Source organism: Patella vulgata, chromosome 1 (assembly GCF_932274485.2).
Source record: "Patella vulgata chromosome 1, xgPatVulg1.2, whole genome shotgun sequence".
Classification (NCBI taxonomy): Eukaryota; Metazoa; Mollusca; class Gastropoda; family Patellidae; genus Patella; species Patella vulgata.
The window spans coordinates 60,546,702-60,562,341 of NC_065879.2; the positions used below are offsets into that span (position 1 = coordinate 60,546,702).

Consider the following 15,640-nt stretch of genomic DNA (forward strand, 5'->3'; position numbering starts at 1 on the left):
CACTGTGGTGTAAACATAACCCTTATGTGATAATTTCCAAAAGTCATGTTCACACAAAGTTATGAATACAGTAAAATGTGTAAACTTTATTGTAGTGTGACAATCTTGTGTTATCAAAAACTTCACCTGACAAATAACTTTATTTGTATGAAATACTTTGTTTTATTAAGGTGTTTACTGATTCGTTTAATCTGAATATTTCTTTGTTTATTTTGTCTGGTTTTAACATCGGTCAGATCAAACACAAAAACAGCATCATTTCTGCAAAAATTTTCAACAAGATTTACAATTCAAGGGATCATTGATTGACTTTCGGGGAGTAAGGCCACACAAATTTTGGTTTTAGTTCTTCTGGAATACCTCTCAAATTTTATATTTCTATTTGTTGGGGGAAGGGATGGGAATTTAAAAAAAAAAAATAATACTTGTTCACTCTTTTCTACTGGAGGTTAACTGGTGTGATATCTACTGCAGACTGGTATTGCTATTTATTCATGACCCTGAATTGCTTTGGCTTGGCCTAAAGTAGAGGCAACCAAGGATTATTAACAGTTCTTATCATGTGGTTTAGTTTGTTACTGATACAGTGCACCTTGTTACATTGACTTTTCGGGAGTAAAATTCACATTATCATAAAACAGGAACATTCTGTGTTTAGTAGTGCAGTTGGTCAATGTGTTGAAGCCAATGATCTGGATCTGATTTAACTTTTTTTTACAGATGGACAATTGGCATGTCAGTTTGTAAAATAGCCTACAGAGAACAGCCAATCTTATTTTATGTGGTGCAGTTCTAAATGTTACCTTTTGGCGCTAAAAAAAATATTTAAAGATGCACAATTTAACTTCCATACTTTTAATTTGCCTTTGACTTTTTGGGAGTAATTTAGAACATTTATATCAGTTCTCACTTGTATATGTAGGAACATCTGATTGGATGGTGATTGTGATACTTTTTCTATCAGATCCATAATTATTTTAGCCATTTTTCATTGACATGTTGCAGTTGAAGTACACATTAAGTACCTGTAGTTTTAGAATATACTGTGACAATGGACCTAATAATCTGAATATTTGTATGTATTTGTGTTTGTTGGAATTATAGATTTTGTTAGGACGTCCTGATTGTACCCAAAGTGACTCAACAGACAGCATCAATAACAGTTGATTTATTTTAAGTTAGGCTTGATCAAAATTACCTTGTTTTACTTGTGATTTAAATAAGTGTGTCAAGTTTTCACATGCATTTGGAATATGGAAGGTAGACTTGAACATTGAACCATCCATAAGAGAGAATATATATTAACAGAGGGGTAAACAGGATGGTATCTGATGTTATTCAAACAATGAAAGACATGATAATAGAATTGGTAAGAACAGTTCTTTCTATTTTTCTCATAAAAAAGCTATTTTATTTGTTTGGTTGAAAGGTTATACATCCAGGTCAAAACAATTAATCCCATTAGCTTTAAGCAGTGGTAGTTTACTAGTTGTCATGCACAAGGCATTGTATGATTACTCTTTCTTGAGATCCTGCCACGTTCAAGCTTTTTAGGAGGATCGGGGAGCATGCATCCCCCCCCCCCCAAGAAGTTTTTGAATCTAGGGTCCCTGAAATGACATTTCCTGATGCAAAGGCCCCTAATATATGCAGCCACGTTCAAGCTTTTTAGGAGGGTCGGGGAGCATGCATTCCCCGCCCGCCCCCCATAAGCTTTTGAATCTAGGGTCTCTGAAATGCCATTTCCTGATGCACAGGCCCCTAATATATATGCAGCCACGTTCAAGCTTTTTAGGAGGGTCTGGGGTATTGCCCCCCCCCCCCCTTCAAAAGAAGTTTTTGAAACTAGAGTCCTTGAAATGCCATTTCCTGGACTTTGGGGGAAGATTTTAGATTTTGCAGAATCTGGTGGTTAGAAAACACTTATAACATGAGTAAAATTGAGTCTTACACATGGGAATTCATGTTATTTATTAAGAATTTTGCAAGAGTGCAACCCACAGTCCATGAATCATCTGGATAATTATGATGTCCTTTATAATAGTGCAACCTACAGTCCACAGCCTATAGTCTATCAATCATCTGGAAAATTCTGAATAATGCTGTCCACAAGGTTTATGATGAATATTTCTGGCAATGTGATTGAAGTGTGCATGTACAACTCTTTGGTAACAAAAGTGTATCATTGAACATACTCGGCTCGAATTTAAATAATGAAATTCACAGTATTTGAGAGAAAAATTATTTATGCAAAATGTATTTTTACTCTATATATTTTTATAGTCACAAAGTTTGTTTTTCTGGATTTGATACAAAATGTTTGATATCTTTTAGAAAAATGTTTTTTATGATCACTATTTAAAATGACTTTCCTTAGGCCTTCTTTGTTATCTTGGTTGACATCAAATATTCTGTTTTAAATGTTGAAGTGTCTGGCAATCAGCCCAGTCATTTATGCTTCATCCCATCACATTTCTCAATTCCATTTGGCCCATAAAATTATTGACATCATAATTTTTGAAATATGTTTTAAGAGAAAATTTCTGAAGTTTGATGTAGATCAGTTTCAAATAAAGTGGGGGAAAACTACAAAATACACAGAATGCTTAAACATTGCCTCAAAACTATGTGTAGTTGCATTCAGTTGAAAAAATGCTTGCTTAAATTAGTTGCAACTGATCTCAGAAAAGTATACAACATGTCACATTTTTTCATGGAACTGTCAGTTGAATTCAGTTGTATCCCACATATCCCCGCACAATTGCATGAACTGCAAAAGCAACAAAAGTAAACCTTTAGAGAAATCAATTTGTTTTATTTGACATTGGGGTCTATATATGTAGTCAGACATATGTAGTGATGGCATATAGTACATGTTTGAGGTTATAAAAATACTAATTAGGTTTGAGATAATGCTAAAAATTATCATAGTATAATAAAAAATAACTTTAGTGGTGTAAATATAGATCAGAGCTGTACGTGAATCAATTCTAAATACCACAGTGAGTGTGTTTAAACCTCACATATGTATATTAGTAGAAGATTGTTTTATATACTCTTCAAAAAAAGTAGGGGATATTCAGAAACAATACAAAACTGCAGAAATGCACTGTTGTTTTTATTAGAGGTAACCAGTGTATGTTAATAACAGGCCAATTGCCTACACATGAACTTAAACAGTTCATACGGGCAGCTTATCTGACGGCCCCATTTCACTCGCAAAGAGATAAACTGTCAAAATTAAAATGGACGTTTTTGATTTTTGTCTTAATAATGAGTAATTGCTCCACCAATCCTCAGACATTCAGCAATTCATCGTGGCATGCTCCTAATCAACCATCCAATCACAATTTGGGGCAATCTGACCCAATCCTCTTGCAGTGCCACGGCCAATTCTTGCAGTGTTGTCAGTTGACGTTGACATCGACGAACACATCTCCCGATCAAATTAAACGTAACACACTAAAGCAAAGATACACTAAACAGTAAATCTTATGCAAGAACCGATAAGACAGCAAACATGGATAGATAAACCAGCGCGCGGCAGTTTTCATCAACCTTTCCTTGAAGTGTCAAATTAAAACAATGAACCCCTCCCACGTGTATGGCACTATTGCGTGTCACATGTGCAGCTCAGTGGTTCTGTTGGGGCGATAAGTTCTTCATCTGTGAACAAACATGTACTCTCAAAGCATGTCAAGTGTCCATGACTATTTATCATATCACAACCTGCATAGGTATTTGCATTTCAATATCCCCTACTTTTTTTGAAGAGTATATTTTAAATGAGTCTGGGTTAAGTGAATATTTTGAGATAAATCTGACGATCAGATTTGTGTATTTTTATCTTTAGGTTATGTAATTTTTTGTAATGCACAAACACTGATATTAAAATGTCACAGTATACATTCTATTTTTAACTTGAATAATTTATCTATTAAAGATACATTATGGGAGATAAGATAAAGAGCTGGCAGTGGTCAATGTAATAGTTAAAAACTAGATAACGTAAAGGCAATTTGCTGAAAATTTCAGTCAAATTGATTTTCTATGAATCGAGAATTAAGCGATTGAAATTTCGGCCTAGTCTCGATCATCATTACTAAAGTCTGTACGATAAAAAACATAGTCTTGATCATCCATTTCATGATTAAATTATGATTTGAAGTCGAGCAGCAAATGGGATCATAATCCAGTAAATATCGCAGGCTAGTGATGCCTCGAGAGTTGATTATGGTCTGGATAAGTTAATTAATGTCTAATTAATAATTTAGATAACATTTCAGGCCTAAAGAATTATAAAGCCCTGCAATTGGCAGATTTAGCTCTTGTATAATGTATGTTTAAGATTTTATTAACCACTGATCAAGACAGTAGCCTAGTATACAAATCATAAAGAGACTCCATTAGCATGTGGATGCTCCAAAAGCTAAAGTTGTAATCTGATTGCCATTAGATTTATACACAGTGTTCATGGACGAAGAAGCCTATAGATTTTCAACGATTTCAAATTATTACTGCCACAGTTGTAGCCCCTGTCCATTCTCTAGAAGGTAAACTTATCATTCGATTGATCACTTAGAAAAATCTTGAAGCTAAAGTTATCATTACATTGCCTTGAAATTCATACAGCCTGTTTATGTTCACAAGATAAAGCAGTGTATTTTACACTTCATTGTAATCTGGCCAACCTTGTATCACAACTTTGTACTATCAGTGAGAATATTATTTTTTATCAGTTAATCTTATATAACCTAACCAACAATCAAGCCTAAAACCATGACAATTATTCATGTACGCTTTAGTATTAGAATTCTTATAGTTCACTTCAAAACTCATCCCTTTATACCAATCTGATTGGTCAATACGTTCACATGTTCTGAACATCAGCCTTAAGAAAATACGTCAGATGTCAGGTGTTTTTTATAGGAATAACAAGATGGAAGGGAAAATATACTTCTCAACTCAAACTAGGTCATTTATGTACTATACAAAAATAGGGAGGAAGCCAGAGTCTGCAGAAACCCCATGAGATCACGTACAAGCAGGGGATCAAACCTTATGATGAAACCTCTACGTTAGACAATTTGGCCTCTGTAAAAAAAAGAGTATCGATTCAGATATTTTTACCCATTTTTCTGCTGGAAAGTATATTGAGCAGTTAAATTCACAAAGTTTTTACAAGTGTTGCTTTAATTTCTGGGTTATTTGATATCATTGTAATGTTATATGTTATCTATTAGACTTCCTTTAAATCGAGAACACACCTCTTGATATATTGAATTTCTGTTCATGGACTTATCAATGTATCTCGAGACATATAATGGAAAAAGTAATTTTGTGAGGAATTTTCATCTGTGAAATGTGTTCTCTAAGATAATTGTGAGGACAGGAACGAAAATCTGTATGTATATTTAAATTAGTTTGCCTCATGGCTGTAAATCAATTGACGCTAAGCAGTGGGTGTGATGATGTCAGAGACATGGTAAGGTTTATTGCATACATAATATTAAAACATAACAGATTTACTTAAACAAATGTAACATTAACAAACTGTCCTCAAGCATTATTACTATAACTATGCAGCAAATATGTGTATTTTAAAAATTCATCCATTGAGTCATTGGTTTGATTTACAACATTTTTATGGGCCCATATTGTGGTTGCCCCTTGAATGTCCCACAATCCATCGTTTGTCATACATGGTTGTATAAGCAGGCAGTGTACCATACATCATTTAACTCACTCAAGAAATTCACCTAATGAACACTTCCACCAAGTTTGAACAATCTCCCTTCAGTTATTGTGTTCCAATGTCCAATGTCTCAATCAATCAAATTACATATCTCTGTTTATCCTTTACAATAAATACGCATCATCAACATTATTCAAGGTATTAATGTAATGAAACTTTACAAGAAGTTTCATCAATTTCACTCAATTAGAATGAAAGTTATCATGTTCCAATGTCTCAAACAATCAAATTGTTCGTCAACCATCCTAATGAACATCTACTCAAGTTTGAACATTCTACCCTTAAGGAGCAGAATTATTGTGTTCGAAAGGCGTGACAAACCCATTTTAATAGTTGGCTGATTTCTCAAAAAAACTGAGAACAAATAGCCTGCCTGATCAATTGACAATAATTAGTAAATTAGTATTTGTCTTTTACCTGTCAAGAATTTGCTTTCAAACCCAATTTGTTAAATATTGTCTTTAATTGTAACTTTTTTGTATATTTTAAGATGAAGGAAGAGATAGAGTTGTTGAAACAAGAAGTGAAATCTACAAAGGAAATACTTCAACAATCACAGAGCCATCTGTACCGACATCAGATACACACCAATCTAACGGTTACCTCCCTTCAAGCTCAACTACGTAAAAAAGAGCTGGAGATGAAGAGTAAACAGGTGGGGCACGATCATCAAATCAGCGCAATCATATCGCGTCTGTTTCTCCTTGAGGGGCAGCTTCGTCGTGAACAGAAACAAATTCTCGGATTATTAGAATTGAAAGAAACAGTCATTGATAGACAAAGTGCTAAAATAGAAGACTTGTCCGCAAGAAATGATAAACTCTCCATCGCTCTAAAATTACATAATAATGGAAATAATGGATTAATTCAAACCATCAACAAATCAACCAATGATCTTTCCCCAACCACCCACAAGAGTTTTAAAGAAAAGGAATCACCAAAAAACATCAAACTACGTTGGGGCACAATGCGGGATAAACTTCGCCGTCATAAAAGCAGCTTTGAGCTTCACACTCCAGATCGCCTAGAAACATTGGAGGAAGGAACATTTCGATATGGAAGTCAGGAAAATCTGTCCAGCGTGCAAAGGCGCATGGTCGATCGTAAAGAAAGATGTCGCAGTATCGCAGAATACCCTCAAGGTCTTGGGCAGTCTCCGTTACTGGAATTGCCTGATGAGAATGACTTTCAGAAATGTGACAGTGCTGAAGCTTTGAGTGTTAATACGGAAAGTAATGAAGAATCGTTTACTAACAGTTCCGATGACAATAGCCATATTATTGACCCAAATTCCACAGACATCCGTGATCATAGCGTATCCATTGGAAACAGTCAGAATGAACAAAAGGATCAGAATATACACACTAGTGTTGAAAACTTGAAAGTAGAAAAACCAAGCGTTCAGCCTAGTCGGAACATTCCATCACCAACACCGAGTGAATCAAATCCGTTTAAGAGTATAAAAACAATGCTAAAGCGAAAAGGCAGCAAGTTACGGAATAAAAAACAGCGTGCTGTATCGTTACCACAGGGCACGACCCCAGAACAAAACGAAAGTGTGAAAAAACATTTTAAAAAGTTTGATATGCAATAGATAGTTTATGTTAAATCTGGGTTTGTGATGTTGTACGGTATAGATTTCATAATGGATTCATTTATTTTCTTCATTTTTTGGATGAATGGATGATACATAAATATGCTTAATGCTGTAGTGAATTTCCTTATTTGTGAATTGAAACATTCAATTATATAACTAGAATATCTACATGCTACTAATTTTGACAGAAGGAAGAGATCAAGTTACATTTTGTCAAAATTCTTTGAACTTGTGAATTTGTCAAGTGATCAAACAACAATGGATGTCATCATTCAGTAAAGTATTTGATTATATATGTGTATATATTGAACTATAAAGTGTTACATTATGAATTTATAACTGTTAGCATTGCTAAACAAACATGGAGTATGCAATGAATAATGAAGATACAGATTGTTTACAGAATTGGTTACTATTTGAATGACAATTAGTTACATGTACATCAGTTAAAATATGTATCCTTATTGGATAAATTATCATTAACAGATTACTAGATTTAAGATTCAAATGCAGGTTCTAAAAGATAAAATGATTTTTGCATGGAAATTCATTTCTACAAAAATTTACTTAAACGTACAGATTTAAACCTGGGCTCCAGGCCATAAATTATTTCTTTTCTAGTCAACTAAGTTATACTCAGATTTCAGTTGCTTGTTACAAGTGGTTATGATGAAGGTAAATTATGTAAATTTACTTTTTATATATATTGCATCAATCCAGTCCAAAAATACATGTTGAGAGAGTGAGTGAGTTTGAAATTTGAGTATTTCTAAAGTTGATTAAAAAACAAATGTTATATAGCACTGGGGTGTAATATAGGCCTAGAATTAGAATTAGGTTTTGTTGTACAAACACTGTGTAAATATTCTGTGTTGATATATCCAAGTCATGTTGTTAGTCTAAGAGTGCTCTTAAATTTTTTTCTGTATATTTATTAAAAAAACACTTTTGTAGATCTAGTTTATTTTAAGGGGGTTTTCATCTTTACATTTATAATTCATTATATGTGTTTTTGAAATTAGATTATTTATATGAATGGCAAGTGATAAATCACTTTAAAAATAAGTTAACAATAATTTTTAAATAACGAAAATAAATCGCATCACAATTGATGAAGTAACCGAAGAAATCACATGAAATTTATTTCTAGTTAAATTTGAATTTATATGGCATTCATGATCACTCATCAATTAAGTAAGTCATTTTGGAAATGTATATCTTTAATTAATAAAACATTGTGATTGAATGGTTTAGAGTTAATGAGAAAATGCAAAAATAATTGAGTAAGAAAGTACATGCATATGTCACCACTCTTTGCATATCATTAATTTCATAAAACATTAAATTTATAAGGCAAAAATAGTGATTTTTCTTTGGAAATATCAAAGACAAAATGGCAAATTAAATATTAATGATTTTTTTTAAAAAGCATTCCATTTGCTGTTTTTATACGCCCACATTGAAATGTGGTCGTATATTGTCGTCACCCCTGTCCGTCCGTCCGACTTTAAATTTATACACAGTGTTTAAGGTCATGAGACGAAGAATCCTATTGATTTTCAGCGATTTCCGATAATTACTGCCAGAGTTATGGCCCTTGATCACTTCAAAAAATCTTGTGGACGCCCTTGAGGTCAAAATTAATATCCGATTGACTTTAAATTTATACACAGTGTTTAAGGTCATGAGACGAAGAAGGCTATTCATTTTCAGCGATTTTTGATAATTACTGCCAGAGTTATAGCCCTTGATCACTTCAAAAAATCTTGTGTATGGTCTAGAGGCTAAAGTTAATATCCGATTGACTTTAAATTTATACACAGTATTTGAGGTCATGAGACAAAGAATCCTATTGATTTTGAACGATTTCCGATAATTACTGCCAAAGTTATGGCCCTTGATCACTTTGAAAAATCTTGTGACGCTCTAGAGGCTAAAGTTATCATTCAATTGACTTCAGATTGATAATTACTTCATGAGTTGTTACCCTTGATCAGATTTTAGTGTATAATAAATTTTCATTACCCCAAAAAGTAAAAATATGCGACAACACTTGTTGACTGCCCGGACGATTTAGCTGCTGTGGGCGTATGTTTCGTTGCCTGGCAACCTATCTTTAAAATATGTGAGATATGTAAATGGTTTCGATGTTAAACATCTTTTAGAATCGAGAAAAAGAGCTCTTTATTTATGTTAATCAGTAGTTAATCAGTAGATTTTTTCATAATATCTAGTTTTAGGTTTAAATGTGTGTAGCTTTTTATACGCCCACATATTGTTGTCACCCCTGTCCGTCCAGATGTCCACAATTGTTTGTGGACACTCTACAGGTCACAATTTTTATCCAATTTCAACGAAACTTGAAATATGGGTTGATCTCCCTAAGATCTCGGTTCCTTTCGATATTCACATGTATCGAACCATAACTTCATGGACTATGGCCCCTGATTGTATGAAAAATCACATTTTTAGCTTGTGGACCCAATAAAGGTCACAATTTTTATCTGATTTTGTTGAAACTTGAAATATAAATTTATAACCCAAAGATCTTGGTTTCTTTCGATATTCGTGCACTTCGAACCGTAATTTCTTGAATTATGGCCCGTGATTGTACGAAAAATCACGTTTTTAACTTGTGGACCCTATAGGTCATAATTTTTATCCGATTTAAAAAAAAAGTTTTAGTAAATCAGCGTTACACCCTAAGGATGGTTGAGTTCGAATTTCGTGAAAATCGGACCAAAACTGACAGACAAAATGGCCGCACCCCGTTCTCAAATAGGGTAAAAATATGGTACAATTTTCATCAGATTTTGATGAAACTTGAAATGCATGTTTATAACCCAAAGATCTTGGTTCTTGTTGATATTCTGGCATATCGGACTGTAACTTTCTGAATTATGGCACCTGATTGCACGAAAAATCTCGTTTTTAGATTGTTGTCCCTCTAGAGGTCACAATTATTATCCTATTTAAAAAAAACGTTCGAATATATCACTGTTACACCGTAATGTTTATTGAGTTCGAATTTTGGCACTTGAGTGTACAAAAAATCATGTTTTTAGCTTGCCATCCATGTAGAGGTCATAATTTTTATCTGATTTAAAAAAAACATGCAAATATATCACCATTACACACTAAGATCTTGGTTCCTTTGATAATCGCATATATCCAAACGTAACTTCCTGGATTATGGCTCCTGATTGTTTGAAAATCGCATTTTTAGCTTGCGGATTCTCTAGAGGTCACAATTTTTTTTCCGATTTTAAAAACCATTTTTTCACCATAATGGAAAATCGAAATGAAACTGCCCGACAAAATGACCCTGATTGTACCAAAAATCCTGTTTGTTTTTAGCTTGTTCTCTATCCATCTCTTGCAAAATGTGGGTGTATCCTTCCTGGCAGCCGCTGGTTTTAATGTCTTCAAGAGTTATGAGATACAAAAAAAAACCCCACAGTTTATAATTGAGGACAAATAGAACACCCTTTTTTCCAACCATTTATATTCTAAAACTGTCTTCATTCATTTAAATATTGCAAGTTTATTTTTTATCCATTAAATATTTACTTAATTACTTATTTATTTACCAGTATTTAGAAATTTACTTGATAATCAAATTTGTGTAATTTATAATAACTTAACAGATTTTTATACTGAAAAGATTATTTTTTAAGATAAGCCTGAAACCACTACCAACATGCCACCAAATTACTACCTAAATAAAATGTTATTTCATATTTTATTGTATTTTTAAGAATTTATTTTGATAACTATAATTTATGTGATGGATTAAGATCATTTTAAATAACATCATTTCTTTTTGTAAAACACTTGAATGATAACATAGTCAGCCAATCACAGTTCCTTAATATCATGTTCATATCATTTCCTAAAGATGAACAAATGGAGACTTAAATGCAGATCAAATATCAGGAATACTATTAAAGGGAGATAATTCAATTTAAGGAATTTCTGTGTATTTGATATTAGACCTACCCTAGCTATTTTAGATATTCAGATTTCGAAACTTTTAACGATATGGAATGGAGAGTTAGAGGAATTATCATTTTTAATGATTAGTGCGCCCTAGAATAAATCATTTGTGAGACATTGCCGCAGATGTGCTTAGTTTCCTCATTTGAATTTTATAATAAAAGTTTTGTGTCAAAATTTATGTAACAAAAGATTTTATTTAAAATTCTGAGTCAAGTAGAACATAATGATTGATTTCTAGTGCAAACATTCATAACTATTTCATTCATATATCCAAAATCAGCATGTGACTCATCAGATTATATTCCCTTAATTAGATATTACCATTTAATATTAACCAACTTATTTCAGTATTTTATTTGTACTTACAAACTTAAATATGAATATCCATGTCGGGATAGAAATGTGTCCCTGCTCCCAAGCTCTGGAAGCTCATTATGGACCATTTTTGATAGGTTATTTCCCTTGTTAGTAGTGTTACCTTGCCTCCCCTTACCTCCTCATGTATCATTCACTCATTTGCCTTCAACAACGTGTCTTCACTTCACGTATTTTAATTTGTTGTGAAATATATATTGTGCCTTCACCATATTCACGGAATGCGCCTCAATGTTATTCTCATATGTTTAAACATTTATGTTATCTTTGAATAAAACTGAAACCGTTGAAATATGCAACCAGAGAAAAATATATTTTCTTCATTCAAGACATAAAATACTTATGCTAAATAGGGCTAGTCACATGTTCAACTTAAAATGTTTATTTCACATAATTTATTGCCATTAGACCCAAACCACACATTGAAATGTTCAGCACACTGATTCATAAATATGAAATATGAAATTGTTAATTTCACTAAGTTTGATCTGTTGATTTGCTTTGTGAAGTGGGTGTTTGTGTACAATTAAAATTTTAAATCTACAGATAGAGTAAATATTGAGATACAAAAGAAACCAAATTCTGCTTTATCTGATAGATTGAAAATTAAATCAAAAGTCAAAAATGCAGAAATGAAAGTTCGCATTAGTTAATATGCAAAATTCTAAATGTAATGGATTCATGTTTTCTTGTCATATAGGGCCTACTTAAAATAGTAAAGAATTTTGTAAAAAAAAATTTGTTGATTTTTGGAAATAAATTTTAGTGATTATTTTTGAAGTGTCAATGCCCATTTAATTGATTTATAAAAATACTTTGTTTAATCCCCAGTATCCAGTTGTTTTGACTGATATACATTAAACTAATAGAAAATGGTGTTAATAAAGGAAATCAACAGCCAGGTAGGGAATGTCTGCGATCATGTATTTATACATTTAAAAGATAAGCTTTGTTATTGCAATATCAATTTCATGTTTGAAAAAGTATGAAATGTCTAGTTTAATAAAACAGAAATTTACCGTTTCTGTAGATTCACTAAAATTGATCATTGTGGATGCTGATTTGCAAATATGAATTCTTCTTAATTAAACATTCTGTACATTATGAAAGAGCTAAATCTGCCTATTGCAGGTCTTACTTTAGGCCTTAAATGTTACATAAATTATTAATTAGACATTAATTAACTTACCAAGACCATTATCAACTCCCGATGCAATAAAGACTTTGTATTTTATCGGCAATATCTATTTTTGAACTATTATAGTGTGAACTGCAAATCTCAAATTTACAATGTTCAATTTATAATTATTTCACATTTAAAAACAGGAGACTTTCCAGCATTCCAATGAAAAGGTGATGCATAAATTTTGTGATTTTATGATTATTTTCTTGCTCTATTTGCTTGGTTCTTCCATAGACATAGGGGGCCAATCTCACTTTATTGAACCTTGTGAACCCTCTAACTCCAAAAGTTATCATCTGATCTTTCTGAAATGTATATGCATTATTTAAATTAGTAAAACGAAGAAGTCTATTGAATTTCAGCAATTTCTGTTGACTACATCTAGAGTTATGGCCCATGTTTCACTTTATTGAACCTTGTTAACTCTGTTAACGATAAAAAATTATCACCCAATCTTTGTGAAATTTATATGCATGATTTAAATTAGTGAAACGCAGAATCCTATTGAAATTCAGCAATTTCTGTTTATTACGTCTAGAGTTATGGCCCTTGTTTCACTTTATTGAACCTTGTGATTATTTTCTTGCTCTATTTACTTGGTTCTTCCATAGACGTAGGGGGCCAATCTCACTTTATTGAACCTTGTGAACCCTCTAACGCCAAAAGTTATCATCCGATCTTTCAGAAATTTATATGTATTATTTAGATTAGTGAAACGAAGAAGCCTATTGAATTTCAGCAATTTTTAGAACCTTCTGAACCCTCAACCGACGAAAATTATAATGTCATCTGTATGAAATTGTCTATTTTGTTGCCTGGCAACCTATCTTTAAGTTATATGAAATGTCAACATTTAAAGTAAGATACAAAATCTATTCACTGTAAATTACCTGAAGTAACATCATCTTCAAATGAATAATTGAAATAAGCTATAAATTGTAAAATACCCCCTCCTCCCCCTCCCCGTCTACTGTCTTTCTCTGTGGCCTTATACATATGGATGATTGATTGACAGATGTTCAGTTTATTTATTATTATTATTATATATATATATATATTAGATAGAAATAAATAGTATAAACAGACCACAGTCTTTTTTATTCAACGGTACCAATGATTAAGCAAGAAACAGTCGGTGTCAACTAGGATGCCAGCCTGGGGTAACAAAGAAACGAAACGAAACGAAATGGGGTTTAACGTCCTACTGTTCTGCTCCTAACCTGGGCTAATGAAGACGGGCATACGCCATACAGTGTGCTATGAGGGAAATTTTGCCCGGACAGCGGCACTACGGCCTACTCTTATATCGAAATCCAACTGCCAAGGGATCTTTTACGTGCACGCCAATGTGTACACAGGACCTCGGGTTTTCGTCCCATCCGAACGACTAGACAGCTTTCCTTGTCAGCCCCTCCGTCCTGCATCACTGACAAGGGAGAACCACGCCGGAAAATCTGGATGCACTTTCTCGGCCAATGCAGGGATCGAACACCCGACCTCCAGGCTAGCGAGCTAGCGTCCTACCCACTTAGCCACGTGATCCCCGGGGTAACAAAGAAAATGTACCTTGTCGTCGGTAGGAGAATTTACTCAAATCTACCAAAATCCACCATTATTTCAACTCATATCACAATATTGTATATCGATATTTGATAGTTTACTGTTGCCAAATTGCCCTTTTTATACGCCCATATTTTCATGTGGACGTATATAGTCGTCGCCCCTGTCCATCCACAATTTGTTTTTGGACACTCTACAGATCACAATTCTTATCCGATTTTGACAAAACTTGAAATATAGGTTTATCTCCAAAAGATCAGTTTCTTTCGATATTGACATGTATCGGATCGAAACTTCATGGATTATGGCCGCTGATTGTACGCAAAGTCACTTTTTTTTTACTCGTGGACACTCTAGAGGTCACAATTTTCACCTGATTTTGATGAAACTTGAAATGCATGTTTATCACCCAAAGATCTTGGTTCTTTTGATATTTGCGCATATCGGATCGTAACTTCCTGAATTATGGCACCTGATTGTACGAAAAATCCTGTTTATAGCTTGTGGTCCCACTAGAGCGGCACGTCAAATTACCCAATAACACCCAATAACTGTCCAATAACTCCAAAATGTTGACGTTGGAAACGGAGGCGTAGCCGTGAAAAATATATATTAGGGGGGGGGGGGGGGTCCGCAAATGAAATTATATAAAATGTTGACAATCTGTGACGCTGGAGGGGAGGGTCACCCTCCCACTCAATGAGAGGGGGGGCACCCCCATAATTGTTTTTTTTAAAGTTTCAGTCTTCTGTAAACACTGTTTTGGCATATTTTAATTTTAAGGAGTTAAACTAAAACATCACACCAATACAATGTTTATCATGTTTAAGTCAGGGGGTGCCGTATTCATATTTTTTTCATGACTTTTACATATTGAATGTTACGCTTAAAGGAGCTAAATCGCTAACATTTGGGACCTAGAAATTGACACAAGTGGGTCGCAACTCATATAATACTGTAATATGAATGTATATAAACTGATATACATTCAATAGTTTCCGTTTTTACTCTAATTTCAAATCAGTTATGTTCCGCGAAATATTTGGTGCAATATGTCTAGCCTCGTTCCTCGAGTCTCTTGCTAGAACTGGGGCTGAAACGCATTATAGTACACGATTCGTGTACCAATGGTAAAATGTTTATTTTGTCTTAAATATTAGATATCAGAAGC

General features: G+C 33.4%; 1 protein-coding gene across 3 annotated transcripts in view; it reads left to right on the forward strand.

Annotated features, from left to right (window-relative positions):
- LOC126831101 (uncharacterized protein PF3D7_1120000) overlaps nt 1-15,640 on the forward strand; it is a 108,691-nt gene that overhangs the window by 73,874 nt on the left and 19,177 nt on the right. For 2 of the 3 annotated variants that reach the window (XM_050561729.2, XM_050561737.2), the window contains exon 3: nt 6,246-13,994. The exons of the other annotated variant lie outside the window; for it this stretch is intronic. In XM_050561729.2, the coding sequence (XP_050417686.1) occupies nt 6,246-7,349 (1,104 nt within the window). In that variant the 3' untranslated portion in view covers nt 7,350-13,994. Of the gene's footprint in view, nt 1-6,245; nt 13,995-15,640 lie in introns of those variants that run through there. 3 annotated transcript variants of the gene reach the window in all.